The sequence below is a fragment of the Labeo rohita genome, chromosome 18 (assembly GCF_022985175.1).
Source record: "Labeo rohita strain BAU-BD-2019 chromosome 18, IGBB_LRoh.1.0, whole genome shotgun sequence".
Lineage (NCBI taxonomy): Eukaryota > Metazoa > Chordata > Actinopteri > Cypriniformes > Cyprinidae > Labeo > Labeo rohita.
In genome coordinates, this window is record NC_066886.1 from 4,570,711 (window position 1) to 4,594,399 (window position 23,689).

Consider the following 23,689-nt stretch of genomic DNA (forward strand, 5'->3'; position numbering starts at 1 on the left):
ATAAGAGAATTCTTTAAAAGGAAGGGCTAATAGGGCTAATTATTTATGTGAGTGTGTGTTTATTTTATATAAGGCTTTCTATCTGCATCTGTAATCTCTGGCCCTTCTGTCCATACTTCAATCTGTCAAAGCCACCTGTTATGATCACCTGTTTCAAGCATGTTTGGATGTGGGTCAGGTTGTTTAGTGTCTTGTTTTTTGTTTTTGTTTTTAGGTGCCATGATCCAGTGTGCAAACTGTTTGTTTATGTTTATGTATATTTAAATAGATGAATAATGCCTGGGAAGCTAAAGGCGAAGATTGTTGCCGGGCGGCACCTGCCTGTCATGGACCGCGCCAGCGATCTCACAGACGCCTTTGTGGAGGTCAGTCAAGCATCAGTCTGTTAATAACATCACTTGATCTACTATGCACATTAGATTAAAAATGCTGCTGAAGTAGGAAATCCATTGTTTTATCATAGAGCAGCACTTACGAAGTTTCGTTCTACAGGTGAAGTTTGGAAACACAACATTTAAAACGGATGTGTACCCCAAATCCCTGAATCCTCAGTGGAATTCAGAGTGGTTCAAATTTGAGGTAAGGCCTTTCTACTACTGCTGCTTTAGTTTGGATTTATATGGAGTTTATTTACTAGGCTTATCTGTCTTTTACCCATTAGGTGGATGATGAGGATTTGCAGGATGAGCCTTTGCAGATAACTGTTCTCGACCATGACACATACAGCGCTAATGATGCGATAGGAAAGGTGTATATCGACATTGATCCATTGCTCTGCAGTGAAGCTGCTACTGTCATCTCTGGCTGGCTTCCCATCTATGACACTATACATGGTACGTATCTGAAAGCAAATTTATGTTCTATTATATTGAGGAGTGCTGATTTATTTTGTTCCAATCGTATGCTTGTGTTTAGGTATAAGAGGGGAAATCAACGTGCTGGTGAAGGTGGATCTCTTCAACGACCTGAACCGCTTCAGACAGTCTTCATGTGGGGTTAAATTCTTTTGTAGTAAGTATCTGGATCATCTGCTTCCATTTCCTCCAGTACTTTTCTTTTCGTTATCCCCTCTGACGATCTGACAATCTGTTTCCTCCACTTTCACCCTGCTCTTCTCTCCTTCCTGTCGTTATTTTGTCATTCTTAGTGAATTTTCACTCACATTCGGGTTCTTTCTTGCTTTTTCTTCAGCAACCTCCATTCCCCGATGTTACCGGGCCGTTATGGTACATGGCTTTGTGGAAGAGCTTGTGGTGAATGAGGATCCAGAGTACCAGTGGATTGATCGTATCAGAACCCCTCGAGCTTCCAACGAGGCCAGACAGAGACTCATCTTTCTCATGTCAGGTACTAATACGCAAAGAGTGTGCAAAAATGAACTGAAAATCTATGTAGATGTCATGCAATTAAAGATGTCTTGCATTAAATGTTTGGATATGTTGCTAGTGGTGCTAGTGTTTTTCAAGGAATTGAGTGGTTGGTTATCAATTTATAATGGCTAATCGACATATTTTTACTCGGCAAAGATGCATTAAATTGGTTGATTTAAGTGTTGAAAAAAGAAATCCAAAAAAAATATTTATTTTAAATTTAATTTGTATTTATTTATATTTAAATTTATTTTTATGCACCAGATCAGCTTATTTTTAAGGAATCATGTAACACTGAACACTGGAGTAATGGCTGCTGAAAATTCAGCTTGGCCATCACAGGATTATATTACATTTAAAAATGTTTTTTAAGTAGAAACCAGTTTATTTAAATTGCAATAATATTTCATAGTATTACTGTTTTAACTGTATTTTTAATCAAAGAAATGCAGTCTTGGTGAGCATAGTAGACTTTTTTTAAAAACATAAGCCAAACTAGATCTAGGACTTTTAGATGGCACGATATAGGCTTATTGATCTACACTAAGTGTACTTTCAGTTGCTTTGGATAGGATCATCTGCTAAAAGATGACTTACTAGAAGACTACTGTCTCTGGAGACATATGCTTGTGCAATCTGGGACCCTCCTGACAATATTTTCTTGGCTCATGTTCTGTATGTGTGAATGCATTTGTGTTTCTGTTATAGGTGAATTGCAGAGGAAGATTGGTCTTAAGGTCCTGGAGATGGGAGGGAATGCAGTGGTGGGCTACCTACAGTGTTTTGACCTGGAAGGAGAATCAGGCCTTGTGGTTCGTGCCATCGGAACAGCCTGCACGCTTGAGAAAATCAGCACGCTCCCTGCCACAGCCACACACCCCAGCAACTCCTCTCCATCGAAAGACATGAAAGAGTGAGTATCACCTACACACACAAACCGCCTCTGCCTCAAATGAAGGATAAAATGACAGTGTGTGTGTGCGTGAATGTGCATGTCTGCATCGTTTTAAAAGAGATTTGGAAATTGAATTTTGAATTGAGTTAGAAATTACAGTGTGATATAAATAGAAATAGAAATCACAATGCATCCATGCATTTTTACGTCTCTTTAATAAAGAGTTCAAAAATTTGGAGTCTATAAGATTTTTTGTAGAAATTTCTTCTGCTCACCAAGGCTACATTTATATCATGAAAAATACAGTAAAAACAGTAATATTATGAATTTTATTTGAATATATATTTAAAATGTAATTTATTTCTGTGATGCAAAGCTGAATTTTCAGCATCATTACTTCAGTCTTCAGTATCACATTATCTTTCTGAAACCATGCTAATATGTCAAGTTGGTGTGCAGGAAACGTTTCATTATTATTTTGTTTCAGAATGAATAGAAAGTTCAAAAGAACAGCATTTATTTGAAATTGTCATGTTTACTGACTCCAAACTTTTGAATGATAGTGTATCATGTTTTACATTTGCATCTATTTTTAGCAGACATTTTTATCCAGGGAGATTTATTATTTTTAAAATAATCTGTTAAAATGATCTAACATTTTTTTGGTTTTATTAAACAGGCATTACCTGAAAAAGAAGAAAATGCTGTACAATTATTCTGTTTTCTGTTCATATATCGAGTATGAGGGTGTGTGTTTGTATTTGTTTTATGAGTTGCTGTTTTATAAGTTCTACAGAAATTCATTCTCAACACACAAACATACCACACCTCAATCTTGTTCTCCCCTGCATGTCCTCTATCTCCCTCTTGCTCTTACTGTCTTTTTCTTTGGCCTTCCTGCATGCTGCATTTCTCCTGCACCAGCATGTTTTTGCGTTAGACGGCTTAAAGTTTAAAAGCTGTTTTGATGTGCATTTCCAAACTACAGTAGGCGTTTTTTGCATCCGGAGTGCTGCCTTGAGTCTGTTGTGTTTTGTGTTTGTGTTGTTTTGTCCTGTGCCCTCTAGGGAGCAAAGAATGTTTGAATGGCTGTGACCTGCCTAACTAGACAGCATTTTTGGCACTGTCTAGGTAGTCAGCTCACTAGGTTTTGAGAGACAGCGAAAATGGACTTTTCACGCCGTCGGTTCTCCACGCAGTCTGCCTTGGGTGTGTGCGCGTGCATGTTTGTGTATGTTATTGTTATATGTCTGTTTGCATTCCCTGTGAATGTACAGTACACAGTGTGTGCTCGTGTGTTTGAAATGTGTGAAATATGCGTGAATGTGTGTGTAGCTCTCCGCAGGCTGCTCCTTCCACTCTCGGATGTCGCTCCACACACAGCAGTCCAGTTCACAGTGCAAGCAGTCGTCTTTCTCAGGGCTTCTCCGTTTCCGTGCCAACACTGCTGTTCGCCGGTATGAAACCCAGACACAGGAGCTCAGAAGCCCCCAGAGCCAGGCAGTGTAGGCAGGTACCCCACGACCCCCATGACCCTGTCACGACCCTGCCACGGACCTCTCACCCCGTTCTTCATTGGCAGACAGCTATGACATCACCAGCCCCCCTCCCCTTCAGCTGCCAAAGCAACCTCGTTTACAGCTTAAAATGCCTCTGACCAATCAGTAAGCTGCATTCAGCTGTCACTCAAGAAGTTTATGCAATCAGAGGTTTCGGTTGGCTTCTGTGTTTTTAAGTTGTGCGCGTGTACCTTTATTTTAGGCAGGGTTGTTGAGTTTTACATTTTGGCCTTGTGAAGGCAATAGTCGACCCTTGTTATCAAAGCGTTGTGCTTTGGTTGGCTGAAACGCGCTTCTTGTTCATCTCATTTGCGTCCTGCCTTACTTTTTATTTTTCATCGTATTCAGTTTTGTTTTTCCATTTACTTTTCCCTGCCCGCTACCATCAAGAGCTTTCCTGTCTCTTCTGGACATCCTCACATGCTCTACCCTTTCAGCAGCAAGCAGACAACACTCTTTCTGTCCTTCTTTCTTTCTCAAAGTCTCTATTCCTCCTTCTCCACACATACAAACACACGCACATCCTCAGACATACACACACGGGCACAGTCCTCATGTATGACCCTGTGAGTCCGTGTGTGTTGATGGAGTGTGTTCCTCCTTGCTCTGACAGGCCAGGGTTTGGGGAGGAGGCCCCAGGCGTCCCGTTATCCTCAGGACCCCCAACCCCTCTGAGAGCACAAACCTTCTCCTCCTTCTCCCCCTCCAAGTCCTACAGTCGCCAGTCCTCCTCCTCTGACACCGAGCTCAGCCTAACCCCCAAAACCGGTAAGATACCCGACCCCACCTGACCTCTGGCACTCTACCAGACTCTCTGTCTCTCTCCACAGACCTTGATTTGAATCAATATCAGCATGCTGACCCCATTGTAAAGGCCGAGAGGCAGAGGGTGCAGGGCACAGTGTCTCTGTTTATTTTGGTCTAGTTTTATGTTTATTTAATTTATGTTTGTTGTGTTGTCCTTCCATTATTACTTTATCTGTGTGTGAGATGTTTATTTTTATTTGACTCAAGGCTGTGATTTTATGTTTTGTACAATTGGAATCTGCGAAGAATATCAACTCTACCATGCATTGCTTATGTGAATCAGCCCCTTTTGAAGAGCTTATTGTTTTTCATTTTTTATTTTCTTTCCAGGGATGCAAACTATTTGCTTCTCTTCAAAATCCACAGTCTGTTATACAAAATAGGTCACTTATTCTGTTTCATGCTGAACCTAGGAGCAAGGTTAAATTATTAAAGGGATAGTTCACCCAAAATGTAATGATCTGTTATTGTTTACCTTTGTTCATGTTGTTTTAAACCTGTATGACTTTGTTTTTCTTCTATGAAACGTAAAAGAAGATATTTTGAGAACTGTTGTCAGTGTTCTTCATCCATGCAGTGGAAATCGATGGGGTTCACTGTTGTTTAGTTCCCAACATTCTTCACAATATATTTTTTTGTGTTCCAAAGAAGAAATAAAGTCAAATGTGACCCTGGACCACAAAACCAAAATACACTGTATGGGTCAAAATTATTGATTTTTTTTCTTTTATGCCAAACATGCTGTATAAATCTCAATTTTAAAAAAATGACCCTTATGACTGGTTTTGTGGTCCAGGGTCACAAATAGGTTTGGAATGGCATGAGGATGAGCAAATGATGACAGAATTATAATTTTTTGGGTAAACTATCCCTTTAACATGAGGCCTCTGAAGAGATATTTTTGTGAAGTAGATGTAAGGTTAATATTTTTCTGTTTATTTTATTTTGCTTGGGAGATCATGGGCTTGACTACCGCTGTGCTAGCACAAATAGTCTGTGTAAATGTATGTGCTGAGCACTTGAATAGCAAATATTAAGTGTGGCTTTTCCTTGAAGACACTCCGATTTGTTCAGCACTGTCAATTTTGTTTTTTATTGTTATAGTGACTATAAAGATTGACATGCCAATATGCACAAGAAATATAAGGGCACGGTATAATGTATAAAACTGAAACACTTCAGTTTCATATTTTACCTTTCTCTCTCCCTCATGTATTATGCACCCTTCATATATTTTACACCTAAAAAAATCTTTTTAATTGATGAAATGTTGCTGTCCAAGTTCAGCTTATTGTTTTGTTTTTATGTGTAAAACAGAAATAAACCCTTTTTTAACCTATTGTACCTAAATTTAGAATTAAATTTTCCAAATTTCAAAATAAGACTAAAAAAGGGACTTCTGAGGGATAATCCACCAAAAAAATGAAAGTGCTGACATTTCTTACTCAACCGCAAAGCTTTAAGCTAAAGGAAAATTACCACAAATTTTGTAGTCCAAATGACTTGTGGCCACTATTCTGAAGTCATAAGCTTGGATGGATTACAAAAGTTTTACTGACAGAAACTTTATTTTTGGATAAACTACAGCTTATACCTTCAACCTTTTGGAATTAAAACCCTAGGAAAACCATTTTATTTACCTCTCATCAGTTTGCATCCCTATCTGTTGTGTTGTTCAGTCACCCCTTATTATTTTTCTCATATGATATCTTCATACCTGTCCTCCCCAAACTTCTCTCTCATTCTTTTTCTGTCAGTGGGGATATTTCTGTGTCCCAGTTCTCCCGCCCTTGAGTCTGAATCATCTCCCCTCCCCTCTGCCCATCTGCCCCGTCACTTACGGTCAGGGATGGCCTCCAGGAGTACAACTCCTCCCCCACTTCATGTCAGCCAATCAGATTCAGCCATGCTGAGAAAGAGCGTGTCTTTCAGTGAGGAACTGCTGCTGGCGGTCTCTGGTAGGACACACCCACTGCTCCCCCCATGACATTTGACCCTTGGTGCAGTGACTGCATCCAGTGTGACCACGCCAACCCCTATGCTGCCCCCTGGCAGAATATCATGCCCTTCACTGCATAAATCGTACTAACAAATGGATTTTTTTCCCGTTTGTCTATATTTTTCAGCAAATGCACTTTCAGTGCATGTCATGATAGAGCGGTGTGGTTTAATGTCCTCTTAGCTGTCTGATTTAACAAAACCCTACTTGCATGAGTACTTTCAGCCTGACTGCAGGTTAAATTTCTCTGCCAATGGAAGAGGAAACTAGAAAAAAAAAAACCCAGACCAGTGGCCCTCTGTCGTCTCTTATTGGCTGGTTCCATAAAATCTAATTTCTTAGTGCCTGGGCTCTGAGCTTGTGTGTTTGAAACTATATTAATTGTGTTTTAATTTGTCAAAAAGTGATGTAGTTGCCCAGCTAGTGAATGAGTAGAGTATATTTTTGCCTGCGAAGTCTCTAAATGTTTAAAATGTGTTCATATGTGCATTACTTTAGTGGTTTATGCAACTAATGCCACTGTTACATTTTTAAAATAAACATATCCAATTCGAGTTTAGATGTGTACTAAGATTACACTGTCTTTATATTAGACTGTTGCTCTAAAAAGGCTATGCCCACCAAATGAAAAAAGACGGCATTGATAATAGTAAATGTTTTTTTAGCATCAAATCGGCATAATATTATGGTTTCTGAAGAATTGTGTGACACTAAAGACTACAGTAATGGCTGCTGAAAATTCAGTTTTGTCATTACGGGAATAAATTATACTCTAAAATGTATTAAAATATAAAGCAGCTAAATTTGTGATCATATTTCACAATATTACTTTTTTTTTTACAGTATTTTTGATCAAGCAAACGCAGCCTTAGTGAACATAAGAGATTTCTTTAAAAAAATCTTACTGAACTTTTGAGCAGTAGTGTATATTAAACCATTTTTAAATGCACATAAGTTCCATATTGAGGTATTCTGGTGAATACTCTATTTTCAAAAGGTCGTATATACCTATAGTTATTAGAGTATTCCTGTATGCATGTTAGTTTTCTACTTTGACAACCGCATACAACTGCACAATAAATAATTAAATGTAGCACTCAAAAGTTTGTACTTGTATATGGTATATGATGTGTTGTTGAGTCTTTTATTTCCCCCAAATTTCTCTTTTCTCCCTCATGAACAGGAATGGGAAGTGGCGGCAGTGCAGGAAAGGAGGCGGGGCCTCTTAAAGCTCTTCTGAGGCAGCAGACCCAATCAGCACTGGAGCAGAGAGTAAGAAAAAGACACATTCACATGCATTTTATATATTCACAATCAAGCTTATGCACAAAATTGGAACTGGTGATTATGAGAATTATGTTTCTGGATTTTCAGGGGGTTTCATCATCCTCTGAAGCGTTTGTTAGAACAGGGGTATGTCTGAAGAGAGGGCATGCCGAATGTTTTCTGATTGTAGAATCTTTCATGTTTCCCAAACTCTTCCCTGTTTGAGAATTTTGAACTGGAAGCCCTGCATCTCTTCTACTGTCCTAATGACTTCATTATCAAACCAATGACACATTAATATTGTGACTATTGGTTTGGGCGCAATGTGATTATGCACCCATTTCCATGGAGAATGTTCTAGGACCTTTGACAGGTGCTAGGAAGCTCTCATGTCTACCTGTACATCAAAGTTTTGCTGTGATCTTGGTCCAGGGGTAAAATGTCTTGTGAAATAATGAAACGAATGTAAATGAAGAACCAGAGAACTTGAAGTCTGTGTCTTCATATTTGTATGGATGAAAAAGAAACATGTACTGGTAACAATTTTGTTGAGGCTCTTAGTCAGGACAGTATATCACAATGGTAAGTTATACGAAAAAAATCTTATTACCACTTGTTAAACCACTTACATTGGTCCTGATGTACTGCACTTCACGGAGTTGTTACCCAGTAAAAGAGCCTATCTCCTCCAGTGTCTGAATCTCTGTATCTCTGCATGAGTCTTGTGTTGCATTTGCTGAATATTGATAGTGTAATGGCATGACCCACAGGTTTCAATTTCTGTGCTGTCAAATCTTCATTTTTGTTTGAGGATTTCAGTACAGAAGATCACCTGTCTTCATGACATTTGCTAGAATGCCAGTGGGTCATCTGTGTCACATCTGTATTATCCCTTCATCACTGTTCTGTGTGTTTCAGGAATACCCATTCTTCACATTGACCGCCTTTCCTCCTGGTTTTCTCCTTCACGTGGGAGGTGTGGTCAGTGCACGCTCAGTAAAGCTTCTGGATCGAATCCACAACCCAGGTAAGACGGCAAATAATACGCAAGCACAGACATAAACAAATACACCAAATATATGATACATTAACACAATTTAGAACAACATGAAATATAACTTCAAACAACTTCACTGTAGTAAGAACATAAACCAATCAGAAGGTGCATTTATGAGGTAGTTTGGCAGTGTGCATGTTGTCGATAAGGCTTTGGTTGTATTTTCAATTTCAGTTCTATGTACAGTGTATGTTTTGCATCACATGCACCATTTCTTGGCCTTAATGTTTGGTCCTCTCCAGCATATGATGCTCTATTACTCTTATTTGCTTATAGATGAAGCATCCATTTCTCCTGAGCATTGTTTTTTCCTGTAGCATTTTTGCGCTATTAGCACATGCACAAAAAGTTTTGTAAACATGCGTATACCCTTTCTAGTCTGTGCTAATAATGCATTATAGGAATGTAAATATTGGCATTAGTACAATGTGATACAACCTTTAAAATATTGTATTGTGTAATATATTAATGTCCATCTCTAATGGAAAAGTGGCAGGTTTTGGCAAGCTTCGCTGCGCTTTCCTGGGGATTTTAATGCACAGCTAGAAAACACAAATGCTATGTGAATTTATAATTGTTTTTGATGCATCCTTTGTAAAAATGCATCAAGCTAACAATACATATTATAATATGTAAGTAATACTAATAAATAATAATTATTTCATTTTTAATTTATTTTATTTGTTGAAGTTATCATTTTTTTAAATTAAAATAACTGTAAAAAAAGGTAATATTATGAAGTATAAATACAATTAAAAAAACTGATTTAGTTGAATTTGAATTTTGAATTTTGAATTTGAAGTTGAATTTTCGTCAGCCATTACTAAATGATCTTCCAAAAATCCTTATAAAATTCAGATTTGCTGCTTAATTATTGGTGGTGCTCAGTTATTATTAGTGGTTCTTATTACTATCAATGTTAAAAACATGTTTTGGTGCTTAATAGATTTTTTAGGATTCTACTTTGTATGCATATATAATACACTATTTGAGCTGTAAAAATGCCAAATTCAGACCCTCAGTCTATAAGGACTTCGATTTTTCCCTTTGTATTTAGCATATTTTTTGAAAATAATTATGAATCAGATAATAAAATAGACCAAAAATCGTGACCAAATTTTAAATTTCATAAAAAAAAAAATTGTTAGAGCGAACTTTTACATTCCTGTTGCATGAATTATTATTATTATTTTTTTTTTCTGATTTTTTTTCCTCATAATATTTCTAATTCTCATTCCTTGTCCATCCTAAGACTTCTATCCTCACTTTGACCCATAACTCTTTTTGTGACTTGCATGGATTCAGGCTTTAAGCTAACCAAGCTAAGCCATTACCCACTAATTTACATTTTGCGTGCTGACATGTTTCCAAATAAGGTATCACACAGAGAGGTTGTTATTTTGTGTAGTGGAGTGTAATTAAAGGGAGAAAACTTCAGTTAAGCTCCGAACTACAGCTCAGAGGGTGTCTGTTGTTTTGTTTTCTTAATTGTAATTTATAGATAACTGCAAACACACACAGACAACCACAGTTGTTATTCCACAACATACAAATGAAACACATCTACTACTACGTCCTCGTACGAATGATTTATTAGTGTATGTGAGTGTGTGTGTGTGTGTGTGTGTGTGTGTGTGTGTGTGTGTGTGTGTGCATTAATTAAAGCATGGTTTGGTTGAAGGAGCCGCTCATGTAGTTTTTATTGTAGATGTGCTGGTTTAGAGCCTCTGACATAGTGCTGCTGCATGCTTTTTTCTCTATCTCTTTCTCTCACTTCTTCTTTAACTTCTTTCCCCCTCATTCTCTCTCCCAGACCTCTATATTCTTCCTCTCTGTCCACCTCTTCTCTTTCGCTCTCGTTCTCGTGGTCACCCTCTCAGATAACTCTTGTCTGACTTTGCAGTTCCTGTGGAGTGGTGTTGTCCAGTGTTGTGTTCTTGTTTGTAGTTGGTGTTTGGTTTTCTTTTTCTTTTCTACTCTCTTTCTCTCTCTCTTTCTCTCTTTTTCTCTCCGCTCCTTTAACCGATCTACTAATGTGGCGATTTGGCTCAGCCTTGGGTAACACCAGATCATACAAACTGCTAGACTGGAATAGTTTCACTGCAGGTACTACCCTACCCTCAGTCCTGCTTTTCACACACAAATACACACATACACACACACATATGCAGCCCTTGGCAGCTCAGCTGTTGCAAAGCTAATGATTAACGCATATTATCATTTTTGAATTTTAAATATTCTTCTTTATCATTGTGATCATTCTTAAAGGGATAGTTCTCCCAATAATAAAATTCTGTTGCCATTTACTCACCCTCATGTTTTTCTAAACCCGTATGATTTTATTAGTTCTGAGGAACATAAAAAGAAGTTTACCTGCTATCCTTTTTTAAATGAAAAGCACAGTTTGTAAAGACCTTCCACAACACGTTTCGTGTTGACGTCACCAAACACTTTGTTCTTGCATATCTTGTAACTCAATCTGCGGTAGATGGGAAAGTTATCAGCAAATAAGATCTTCAGTGCCTGTCTGTGCACCACAAATAGTTCAGTATGAATTCAGAAGACTTGTAATGTAGCACTTATGAGATGTTTGTACTACTTGTTTGGACTCATGTGTGTAGGGGTCTAAGCGCATAACATTGAAACCCTATTGTTATTGTTAGAATGGCCAAGGATCAGCAACCTCCACATAAAACTGATCGGGCAGACCAAACCGTAAGTCGTAAGTTAGAGGGATAGTAGTACTTAAACCATCTACAATGTCACCAAAACTCACCCCAATCGACCTGACGGTGGTGCTACAGAGATAAGAAGAGTGAAATACGCCCATAACTCCTAAACGGTTCATCGCAGGCTCAAGGATTCGTCCATCACCAAAATTTTCTGGTGTTTTGCATTTCTTTGGAAAGCCTACTTTTGTGAACTAGTCCTAGGTTTTTCACCCGATCGGAACCAAAACAGTGCAGAAAGATTCTCTGGAGAGCATCAAAATGTTTGAAAGGGGCAGGGCTGCCTTCACTAAAACGGCTATAACTTTTGAACAGAATGAGATATCTTTGCCAAACTCAACACATATGAGCTGAATCTGAGGTCACATGAAAAAAGCCGTGGAGCTTGGCCACTTGGTGGCGCTACAAGAGGGAAAAAACAGGGCATAACTACCCAACCGTTTGTCATATTGACGTGAAAATTGGTATGCACAGTCTTGGTCCAAAGTGCCACAAGTGTCTATAAGGACATTTACATATCTCAAAAACATTAATGCCAAACGCAGATGACTTTTGAGCACCTATTATACAAGCTTAACGGAGATCGATCAGAACGAAAATCGTGGGCCTGTTTGTCTCACGGCTTTAAAGGTCTGTAAGAAATTTGAAAGAAATCGGCCACTGGGGGCAATATTACATTTTTCAAGGGCATAAACTTTGCCTCTAGAACCACTGCTGTCAATCAAACCGTTTTTTGAAATGATTGAGAAAATGTAAAAAACCTACTTTTGCAAAACTAGGTTTTTGCTCAATATGACAAAAAAAACTACAGTGAAATTTTCTGGAAACTCTAGGTCCATAATTATAAAAAAAAAAAATGTTGAAATTTACCCTTTGGGAAGCTATAACAGGGTCATTTAAAAAAGGGGCCTGTCCAAATATATTTAAAAGCCTATAAAGGCTAAACAAAAACTCAAAACTTCACAAAACATGATGAGCACATGCGAAAGGTGATTCTAAACAAACATGCAAATTTTTAGGGAGATTGGAGCACAGCTGCCACTATAACAGTCATAAGCGTTAATTACCAGGATTTGCAAAAAAAAAAAGCTTTTTTAATTGATTTTATTGATTTAGATGGTTACAGGCTTGCTAAATAATATGTAATGTTATTTTTCATATGTGCTTAAATACGTGCTTGAACCCCGGTAATCGCTGCTTTTAGCTTTATTTCTTGTTTTGTCCCTTGAGCCTTATTTCTCTGAAAAAGAGCAGCATGAACATTTTTCCATGCAACGCAAAAGGAGACTTTTGAAACTACAAGAGGGTCAGTAAATGGCTAATTGTAATATTAGAGTGTAATTTTCCCTTAATACATGTTGATTTTTTTTTTTATTCAATGCATATTCACAATAAGAAAAATTAGATTTGTCAAGAGTGATTACAAATACATTTGAAGATGAATAAAGTGTGTAAACGCAATCATTTATTCTTTACACATACAATCTCAAGAATACACATAATTTCAAGCCTTTTCTCAGTAGTGTGTGTTGCATGAGCTGCCATGCGCTGTGCTTCTGTATGAACGTGTGTGTCTGACAGCTGCTGCATGTTTTAGCTGAATGCGTGGCTGTTCTCTGCTCTGGCTGATCATTCCTTGATCCGCTCTGACTGCGCTTCACCTGACCCCTTACCCAGCGTCCACTGCTCCCTGATCACATGACCACTTGATCTGTCAATCCAATGAAGTGGACTTAGGCAATGTTTTACTTTCAGTCATGAAAAGTCTCATGACTTTTGTGCCCTTGGCGGTGCTGCTGCCTCTGTGGTCATTGTTGCTTCCCTCTATTGAAGTAATAAGGATTCATACATTATGGATTAGGTTTGTGTAAGCTGATGTCATATGTTCTCTGATGATATTGATTTGTAGTCATTGTCTGGGGTTGTACATGTCGGTATGGGACATTAGCTTTCTTGACTGGATATTTCTCCCTCTTATTTTTGCAACTTTTAGTGTTTTTTTGACTATGGATGTGGCAAAAAGTTTAACAATTATTTTGATTTTGGCTGGTCTTTCTGATATAAGAATATACACAAGATATACAGACCGTTTGTCAGAAATATTGAGATAATTGAAAAACAAAAGCAATCAAATGCTTGGGTAGTTTAGAAGAAAGTTCACTTTGGACTTTTAATGCCAAATTACGAGTCTACGAGTGATTTGAATCATCTTATAGCCGTGGTAAGGTGAGCATCAGGCCATCATTTCTTATTTTTGCACTTTCTTCTGCTTCTGATCTCTTTTCCGCTGTGCACTTCTCTTTTTAACATCACCGTTATTAATCAAACTCCCTCCTGCTGTTGGCTGTTTATCCAGGATAGGATGGAGTTTGTCCTCTATTGGGAAGCATGACTGCACTAGCAGAGGAATGCTCTGCCTAATGTTGTAGATTAGTTCATGAAAGCTGTCAGTCAGGAGAATGGCAAATCACACCACTGTCCTCTTCGTCCTCACCATCATCATCGTCTTCCTCATTCCCCTCAGCCCTCTCCTAGTTTGTGGTAAACAGGCAGGGGAGTTTGCTCTCATAAAAACCCCTTGCTCTCAGAGAGCGTGAGCACCTGTGCGTGCATGAGTGTGAGTGTGTGTGTGTGTGTGTGTGTGTGTGTGTGAGAGAGAGAGAGAGAGAGAGAGAGAAAAGCTCAGGTACTAGCCTTGTTTGCATTAGCGCATGGTTTGCTCCATCTGAGGACATTTTAATATTTGTCACTGTTAAAAATATATATATACATCTAAATTAATAAAATGGTTCTGATGATGATTTAAAGGAGAAATTCACTTCCAGAACAAAAATTTACAGATAATTTACTCACCCCCTTGTTCCTTGAATTGTTTCTTGAGGAAAACATTTCAGGAATCATCTCCATATAGTGGACTTCAATGGTGCCCTCAAGTTTGAGTTTCCTAAAATGCAGTTTAAATGCAGCTTCAAATATTAAAATAATAAAAAAAAATGTACTAAAAATAGTAAATATTTGATTTACCTCCGTCATGTGACTATTAATCAACATCAGAGAACCATGAATTTGCACATGTGTTGTTAAATATTCTAATGTTAATTTAAATATTTTTGGTCAAAGTGGTTCAGCTGACAAAAACGCTTTGGGAATTCCTGATACAGTAATAATAAACAAATAAATACTTAATAAACAAACATGATTGTGAGTTGTGTCAGATTTCGGAGCATCAAGAAACCAGCTAACAGGGCTAGTATGCTGCTAAAGTGAGAGGGGGGTGTTTATGTGCCAGTGGTGTGCGTGATGATGTAAATATGTTTGTTTCAGACGAGCCCGAGACACGGGATGCGTGGTGGGAGGAGATCCGTCAGGAAATAAAGTCTCATGCCAAAGCTCTCGGCTGCCACGCTGTGGTGGGGTACAGCGAGTCCACCAGCATCTGGTACTTAAACACACACAATCCACAACTTTAAGGGTGTTTTCAATTAAAACTCAATTCAATTTTTAGTTGCTTTGGCTGTATTTGAAATAACATTAAAGGATTAATTCAATTCCCAGAATAAAAACTTACAATTTACTCATCCACATTTCATCCCAGATGTTCATGTCTTCAGTTGAAAAGAAATTAAGGTTCCTCAAGAAAACATTCCAGGATTTTTCTCCATATAGTGGACTTCGATGGTGGCCAACAGGTTGGAGGTCCAAATTGCAGTTTCAGTGCAGCTTCAAAGGGCTCTACACAATCTCAGCCATGGAATAAGGGTCTTGTCTAACTAAACGATCGTCATTTTTTAAAAAAAAAAAATATATATATATATTACAAAGTGGACATCCAAGGTAAGTTAAAAGCTTGAGTTTTTCGCCCTACCATACCTTTATGAACTGAAGTACACAAACGAAGAACTAACCACACGTGACTTTTCCAGCATGATTACGCAATGTGTGAAAACGCACGTGCGCATTGCAGAGCTAGTGCAAGATGAGCATTTGTGGTTAAAAAGTATCTAAAGTTTTATTTTCTTTTTAGAAAATGGCCAAACATTTCACTAGACCCTTATTCCTCGTCTGAGATCGTGTAGAGCCCTTTGAAGCTGCACTGAAACTGCAATTTGGACCTTTAACCTGTTGGCCACCATCAAAGTCCACTATATGGTGAAAAATCCTGTTCATTTTGTGTTTCTGGTTGCACTAATTGCACATTATCTTCTACATACTGGATGTAACAGATTCAGGTCTGCACCAAAAGCATGTGAAAACACCCTCAAATACAACTTTCTCATTTTGTCCTGTCATTCAGCCATCATGAGAGGCCCTTATTATGTGCTCTTTGTGTTTGCAGTGAGGAGGTGTGTATTCTATCAGCGTCAGGCACCGCGGCGATCCTCAGCTCCCGGTTCATGCAGGACGCCCCACTGGAAACCGAACACAGGTTGTCACGGCAACCGCTTTGTGTCTTTTCTACAGGGTCTGAGAGGGTCGAGGGGGATATGGGTAGTTCAGCCTCGCTAGGGTAGGTTAATGACACACACATACACATACACACACACACCTTTGGCCCCCTGCTAAGGGACTCTTAAAAGAATAGTTCACCCAAAACTTAAAAAAAATGTGATTATTGACCCTCCCCTCATGTCGTATCAAACTTCACAATATGTGTACCAAGAAAATAATCCATAATTAATAATTCAACTTGTTTTCTTGCTATATCCTCAGGTTTATAAAGTCATATAATGACTTCAAAGACAGCATAAAATGACCATTCACCTCATATGTTGTCCAAATTATTGTTATAGATCTTATTGTGAACATGAAATATTTTTTTTGATAATCTGTAGCACTTGGATGTATGTCATAATATATAAAAGTCTGTCACTACTTGGATTTTGTGGCGATTAGAACAATAAATTTGTCATTATTCACTGAATTTTTCCTTAATGCAGTACAGTAGCTCTTAAAGTCGGCATTAAACAGAAATTGTGACATATCTGACTGAAATGGCTTCTCGGACAAGGAGAAGAATACAGGAAAATTGTATGTATGTATGTACATACACATTTTTTTTTTTAAATTGATTACATTGTTGTCATTTGCTGCAGTCTTATGTGAAAAAATGTTTGCGGAAGGGGAGGTTAATATTTTTTTAATAAAAATTACAAGGGCATATGAATTTAAAAAATGATATGGACAGATAAATAATTTTAATAAACACTACGATATTGTCAGTTTGGATTTTATGGTGAAATTAAAAGCCGATAGATTTGGAACAACGCAAGTGTAAGTAAATCATAAATTTAATTTTGGGTGAACTTTTCCTTTAATCTCAATACTAAACAATACTAATTTAATTGGTGTGTGTGTGTCTGTGTATGTGCTGAGGATGTTTTTTTTTACAGCTACTAACCAAATTAAGTCCTGAGGGCTAAAACATTTGCCTGTCTTTGCATATGTATGTTTTATTTTCAAAAATAATACCGTCTTTACAAATTTGTATGCTTACGTAATAACTGTATTCAGTTTTAGCTCATGTGGGTGCTTGGGTCTGTGTGTGTGCCCTTGTGTTATTGTTTATGTACTAATTACAGTGTTTATTTCTGTAAGATTTGAGGAGGTGGTGTCCCCTGGCTGTGGGTTTTGTCACATACCGTACGATGAGTTGAATATACCGTTTCCTGCTCAGCTCACCTATTGCTACTGCTGTCGCCGCTACAAAGTGCCCGACGTCCTCTTCACCACGATCGACCTGCCTAATGAAGCCAACGTCACCGGGAAGGGCTGCCTGATTCAGGCCAGGTAGAACATGCACAGAACATGTAGCGTACTACATATGTCAGTGAATTCATAAAAACAGACATTTTGCTTTTTGTCCATAGTGAATAATTTTTTTCTTCACTGGATTAATTAATTTAAATGAAGGCCAAGTCAAGTCCATTGCATTGTTGGATACAGTATTTCTTACAGTGTTCTCCAATCAGAAGGTCATCCAGGTATTCTTTGCATCCCGCTGTAGGCTGTGCCGGACTAAAAAGAAAGCCCAGGGAGAAGGGAACGCCACGTCCATTAGCAATCTTCTGCCTTTTCTAGAGTACGAACTCCACACACAGCTGATGAACAAACTAAAGCTACGAGGCATGAACGCTTTGTTTGGTCTTCGTATCCAAATCAGTGTGGGAGAGACCATGCTGCTAGGACTAGCGGTCAGTGTGCAATTACCAATAAGTGCATTTAATGTACTTTATTAAATATAACTGTATGTGCTGCTGTTTTCATGCTAATAGCTGTTGATTGTTGCATCCAGTCTGCTACAGGAGTTTATCTGACAGCTTTACCCAGTCCTGGAGGAATCCAGATTGCAGGAAAAACTCCTAGCGACATCACATATGAACAGCATATCTCCAATATGCAGAAAAAAATCAATGACACCATTGCTAAAAACAAAGAATTGTATGAAATCAACCCTCCAGTAAGTTTTTAATGTTTTTGTTTTATTTTATCCAGCTGTTCCTCTTTCAAAAACAAAGCTAAAAGTTTTTTATTTTGTTATTTTATTTTTTTCCAGCTGTTCCTCTTCCAAAAACACTGCTAAAACATTGTTTTTTAATTTAATTTCTTTCTTTTTTTTTATTTATTCCTCTTTCAAAAACACAGCTAAAACAGATTTTTTTATTTAATTAAAATAAAGTAAAATTGTATTTTATTTTATCTACCTGTCCGTCTTTCAAAAACACAGCTAAAACATAGATTTTTAAAGTACATTTTAATTTTTTTATTTAATTTAATTTTTTATTTTAATTTATTTTATTATTTTATTTTATTGTATCTACCTGTTCCTCTTCAAAACAGCTAAAACATATATATTTTTTAATTTCATTAAAATAAATTTTAATTTAATTTAATTTTATATTTTATTATTTTATTTTATCTATCTGTTTCTCTTTCAAATGCACGGCTAAAACATTTTTTCCCTATCGTAGGAGGTTGTCGAAGAGATCATTGGCTCGCCGATCCCTGAGCCCCGTCAGAGGTCTCGTCTCTTTCGTTCTCACTCAGAAAGTTCAGACGAGGTGTCAGAACTAGACCTATCCCACGGGAAGAAGGATGCCTTTGTGTTGGAGGTAGGGTGGCTTGTTCTGGAGGTTGATTCAAGAGATGGACATAGAGATGCTGAAAATGCATTTTGCAGAGAGAAGAATCTTTCTAATGTGTTAATACTCTTCTAGATTGATGACACAGATGCTGTGGAAGATATACATGCACTTCTGACTGATTCCCCAACGCCAGCGGGTACACACGTCTACCATACCACTGTTTGAATCTATTCTTTGTTTACTGAATTATATATTCACCCGTGTGTATGTACATTCTTTTGTCTTCTATTCAGGATTCTACAGCTGCAACACTGAAATTATGCCTGGGATTCAGAACTGGACTTCAGCTATACAGGTACCATTCATCTCAGTGAACCTGTTTATTTCCTGAAAACTGTAGATGGTGTGTTTAGGTCTTCAAGAATTCAGGACTCGGCAGAAACCAACAGTATTTTAACCCTTAAAGACCTAGGACAATTTCGGGGCACCTGATACGTCTGCAATTTTCTTTGTTTTTTCAGACCTATTCTAGCAGTCAGCATCAAGTGCTATATATCATTGTAAACAGGAGAACTTGAAGTTTCAGTCTAGCTAATTTAAATTTTCCTTTGGTCCTCTCTAAGAATGAATGAATTTCCAAAATTTTAAGAAAATCGCAAGCAATCGCAATTGGAGGTTTTTTACTGTGCACTCAAACAGAAACTCATGAAGTTTGAATTTTCTTCTTTAGAAAGTTGTATTTGGGTGTTTTACACTTCAAAATAAAATTTCATCTACATATAACATTCCCCAAGCAAGTTATAGCCATTTATTACAATGTTGGTATAGGCGCTTTTCAGTAAAAAAAGACGTCTATTTAGTTTATTGACAATATAGATGTGTTCAAAAATGTTTAGGAAGTAAAGTAAATGGAAACAGTATTATGTAATAAGAAAACACAAGTAAAAAATAAAAATAAAAGGTGAGTTTTGTTTTTCAGAGAAATATATTTTCAGAGTATGAACAACAAACGCGAACAGTGCAGCAAGTAGCGAAAACAACTGCACAAATGGTCTTGTGCAACAAATATACAAACAGTGCAAATGATTCACAAACTACAGACAAAATGAGAGAAAATATACAGAGTGCAACAGAAAAAATAGTGCTAATGATCTTTAAAAACTATATGAGAAGAATTACCATAATATAACAGTCAAATTGATTGATTCACTGGCTGTATTCGCGTTTTACCGGGACAACGCGTAGCGACGTGAAAACAAATTCCAGCGCATTATCGGATATGTACTGCTGTTTCGTCCTTGCTTTTGTTTTGTTTTGTGTCAAAGTGCTCAGTCGCGTGTTTTTCTATGCTTTTTCAGAGGGTGCTGTCATGCAAATGTGCTATTTTGTGTTTGTTTTCATGCACGCACGACGTACTTTACTTTCACTTTGAATTTGTTCAAATTTCCATAGAAACATGCTAATTGGTGGGTCAGAAGTCCAAAAACGTTGTTTATTGGTTGAATAGATGACAGTTTGAACCAATCTGGGCACGGGGGTGGGACTAAGCGTCAACAGTCGTTCCTGCTTGGCTGAGAGGAACGAAATGCATTGGTTTCTCTGACGAATCAATGCGATCAAAAAGTGATGTAATGAGACAAACGTGATACATATAAGCAGCATTTTTATATATATTAACAATGAAGACAGTTACTGTTGCCCTAATATTTGCAGATACATAAAGCTAGTTTGAGAGCTCATCGTTGTTTGGTGTGTAATCAAACATATTTTTCTTCAGATGTTTACCTCCGTGAGAGTCTTCCGCCTTAACAATGTCAACTTAACCAATCAGGGACTGAATAAGATTTTTACTGACCTCTGTGAGAATCTGCTAAAGGTGAATACATTTTTCTTATTTTCCAAATATATTGATCTATGTGCTTGGATGTCACTGCACTTACTGGTTTGTATCTGCGCTCTGTAGAGTTTGTACTTCAAACTGCGGTCGATGGTCCCCTGTTGTCTTTGTCACTTGAACTTTACCGTGGCCATACCTGAAGATGAGCTCATACAGGTGAGAACACACCTGACCTTAATTCCCTATTTGTTAAATGTTTAAAACATTCGGTTTGTGATCTTATTACTTTTAAACAACCAAAACGAACGTAAGAGCAAGGCCCCTAAGGTCTGTTTGTCCTGTTTGGATTCATTTTCATTCATTTACCTCTATCCCACGTGATTGGTCAGTGTTGTTTAATTGGCAGGTGGCGGTGACAGCTGTGGCAATGAGCTTTGACAAAGAGCAACCTTTGGAGAATGGCAAACAAAGTGGGGAAAAGACACTGATTAAGGGTGAGCATGTGCTGTATGTACAGTATGTTCATGTAAGACACACCTCTTTGAAAAGCAGATCCTCAGTGTCTCAAGTTAATTGTTCTTTGCAGCCATAACCGAAAATGACGAGCAGCTTCAGTTCAATCTGGAGCTCAATGCTGAAACATCATCTCCCAATCCTCTCAGCTCCCCCAAAGGTAAACCCTAGTGAATCCTGACCTTGAACTTCACCCGATATCCCATACAGTCTTTTATAGCCCTTTAAGCCTATGTTTGCCATAATCCTTTAATGGTAATGCCAGATGCATTATTATTGTTAATCAAAACTAAAATATATTTTCGGTACTTGAAATAAAATAAATGTCAGCTGAAATAAATTTTTCTATCTAGTTCTCATTTATATTAAGTACAGTTTGATGTACTGTAATAACTAAAGCTGAAATAATAAAAACAATATAGACATGCAGTATACATGATAAGTTAAAAAATGGCAGTAACAACAGAAAATATAAAAATAAATAAACATTCAAAATATTAATAAAAAACTGTAATTATGCTGTACCAACACTGGATAAATAATGGTCTATATCTTAAAGATTTTAAACAGTTAGATATTCAATATTGGTCAATACTTATAAGGTTTTTTTTTATTGTGCATAAGTTTCCTGTACCAAAATCAAATGCATTTATTTATTTATTTATTTATTTTTATTTAAAAAAAAACATTTTCTGACGTTAAAAAAAAGAATATATAATTTTTTTCGGTTTCATATAAACTGCTAATATACTACAAGTCAGAGGTTTTTGAATAGTAAGATTTTTAATGTTTTTTAAAGAAGTCTCTTCTGCTCACCAAGCCTGCATTTATTTAATCCAAAGTACAGCAAAAAACGTAATTTTTTTTTTTTTACTATTTCTAATAACTGTTTTCTATTTTAATATATTTTAAAATGTAGTTTATTCCTGTGATCAAAGCTAAATTTTCAGCATCATTACTCCACTCCTCAGTGTCACATGAACCTTCAGATATCATTCTAATATGCTGATTTGCTGTTCAAAAATCATTTTTTTTAATTATTGTTAGTATCAGTATTTAAAACAGTTGAGTACATTTGTACAAGATTCTTTGATCCAAAGATCAGCATTTATTCATCAAATAAACCTGAAATTCTACCCATCTGTTTTCAACATAATAAATGTTTTTTAAACAGCAAATCAGAATATTATAATGATTTCTGAAGGATCATGTGACTGGAGTAATGATGCTAAAAATGCAGCTTTGCATCACAGGAATAAATTACATTTTAAAATATATTCAAATAGAAAACAGTTATTTTAATAAAAATATATATATATATATATTTTGGTAATGGTAATGTACTGGTAATGTATAATAATAAACAATAATAAATATGTGTGTGTGTATATATGTATTTATTATTATTTTTTTTAATCGTAAAAAATACAATGTTTTGATATCTACATTGGTTCTTCAAAATATTAAGAAAAATCCTGTTTTCTTTGGTGTGGTCGCTTTAACACAGCATTGATTTCCTGTGTTTGTCTCAGGTCTATCAGAGGTTGGCAGCCATCCGTCAGCCAGAGGTCAGTACCTGATCCATTGCTGAGAGTTCGGGAGGCAGCAGGGTGTTTTTTTTCCTTTTGATTTCTGCTCCTTTTGTGTGTGACAGTTTGAAGTGCTGCAGCACACACCCCAGCATCATCCATTTTACCCCTTTTTTCTTTTTTTTTCTTTCTTTCTTTCTGTGTCTTGTTTCCTCTTCTCTTTGTCCCTCTGTTGTGTCGTCATGTCTGTGTACTTGTCCGCGGGATTTGTGACCGCATGTGCACATATTTCTGTGTGTGTTTTTGTGTGTGTGTGTGTGTGTGAATGTCTGTCTATATATATGTGTGTGTGTCCAGCCCCCTCAGTTGATTACAGTTCCTTTGCAGACAGATGCAGCTCCTGGATAGAGCAGCTAAAACTGAAAGCTCACACCATAAGACGCGGATCGGTTAAAACAAGTAGGAGCATACATGCAAACTCGCTTACAGAACCAAACACATACACAATCACATAGACCCTAGTTGGAGTAGTCTGCATATTGAAAAGGATCTTTAACTTCAAGATGAAATCAGAATGGACCCAATTTATCTAATAAACTACCTTAGTAATTTTTTTAAAATAGATTTTCTTGGTCTTATTATGCTCATTTTATAGATGCACATTATATCAAATTGCACTAAAATAATTGTAATAGTAACATAATATATTATAATAATATTTTTGGGGAAAACACTAGAAATTTGATGTTTATCATTTTTGTAAGCTAAATGAAAAATAATTTATACTGACATGTTGTCTTCTAATTCTCCTTATGCATTAAAAATCAAATGTGTTACATTTAAAATGGCATCTACTCTGACTACAGTCTATACTCCTACATGCATCCTTACACACACATACTCCCATGTCCTGCATCCAAAAGCGGACGAGTCTTGCTGCCATACGCCGATCCGATCAAACTTGATTGACAGAGTGTGAAAGTTGAGGTTGAGTCCTAGTGAGGAACCAAGATAAAAACTGTCATTCTTTGTTGTGCCTCAGCAAT

At 37.0% G+C, this 23,689-nt stretch overlaps 1 protein-coding gene across 17 annotated transcripts in view; it reads left to right on the forward strand.

The window, feature by feature from the left end:
* The window catches only part of c2cd5 (C2 calcium dependent domain containing 5), a 30,415-nt gene that overhangs the window by 1,668 nt on the left and 5,058 nt on the right, over positions 1–23,689 (forward strand). Inside the window, exons 2-27 of one of the 17 annotated variants that reach the window (XM_051135084.1) lie at positions 269–365; positions 493–579; positions 662–833; positions 916–1,011; positions 1,192–1,347; positions 2,079–2,283; positions 3,601–3,774; positions 4,438–4,592; positions 6,389–6,589; positions 7,814–7,902; positions 8,815–8,923; positions 11,006–11,059; positions 15,007–15,121; positions 16,019–16,189; positions 17,278–17,469; positions 17,687–17,873; positions 17,975–18,139; positions 18,651–18,791; positions 18,897–18,960; positions 19,058–19,119; positions 20,542–20,640; positions 20,728–20,817; positions 21,008–21,095; positions 21,188–21,274; positions 22,647–22,682; positions 23,001–23,102. In XM_051135084.1, coding sequence (XP_050991041.1) covers positions 276–365; positions 493–579; positions 662–833; positions 916–1,011; positions 1,192–1,347; positions 2,079–2,283; positions 3,601–3,774; positions 4,438–4,592; positions 6,389–6,589; positions 7,814–7,902; positions 8,815–8,923; positions 11,006–11,059; positions 15,007–15,121; positions 16,019–16,189; positions 17,278–17,469; positions 17,687–17,873; positions 17,975–18,139; positions 18,651–18,791; positions 18,897–18,960; positions 19,058–19,119; positions 20,542–20,640; positions 20,728–20,817; positions 21,008–21,095; positions 21,188–21,274; positions 22,647–22,682; positions 23,001–23,102 — 3,187 coding nt within the window. In that variant the 5' untranslated portion in view covers positions 269–275. Of the gene's footprint in view, positions 1–214; positions 366–492; positions 580–661; positions 834–915; positions 1,012–1,191; positions 1,348–2,078; positions 2,284–3,600; positions 3,775–4,437; positions 4,593–6,388; positions 6,590–7,813; positions 7,903–8,814; positions 8,924–11,005; positions 11,060–15,006; positions 15,122–15,304; positions 15,912–16,018; positions 16,190–17,277; positions 17,470–17,686; positions 17,874–17,974; positions 18,140–18,650; positions 18,792–18,896; positions 18,961–19,057; positions 19,120–20,541; positions 20,641–20,727; positions 20,818–21,007; positions 21,096–21,187; positions 21,275–22,646; positions 22,683–23,000; positions 23,103–23,689 lie in introns of those variants that run through there. The other 16 variants (XM_051135068.1, XM_051135067.1, XM_051135069.1 and 13 more) reach the window with 16 other exon arrangements.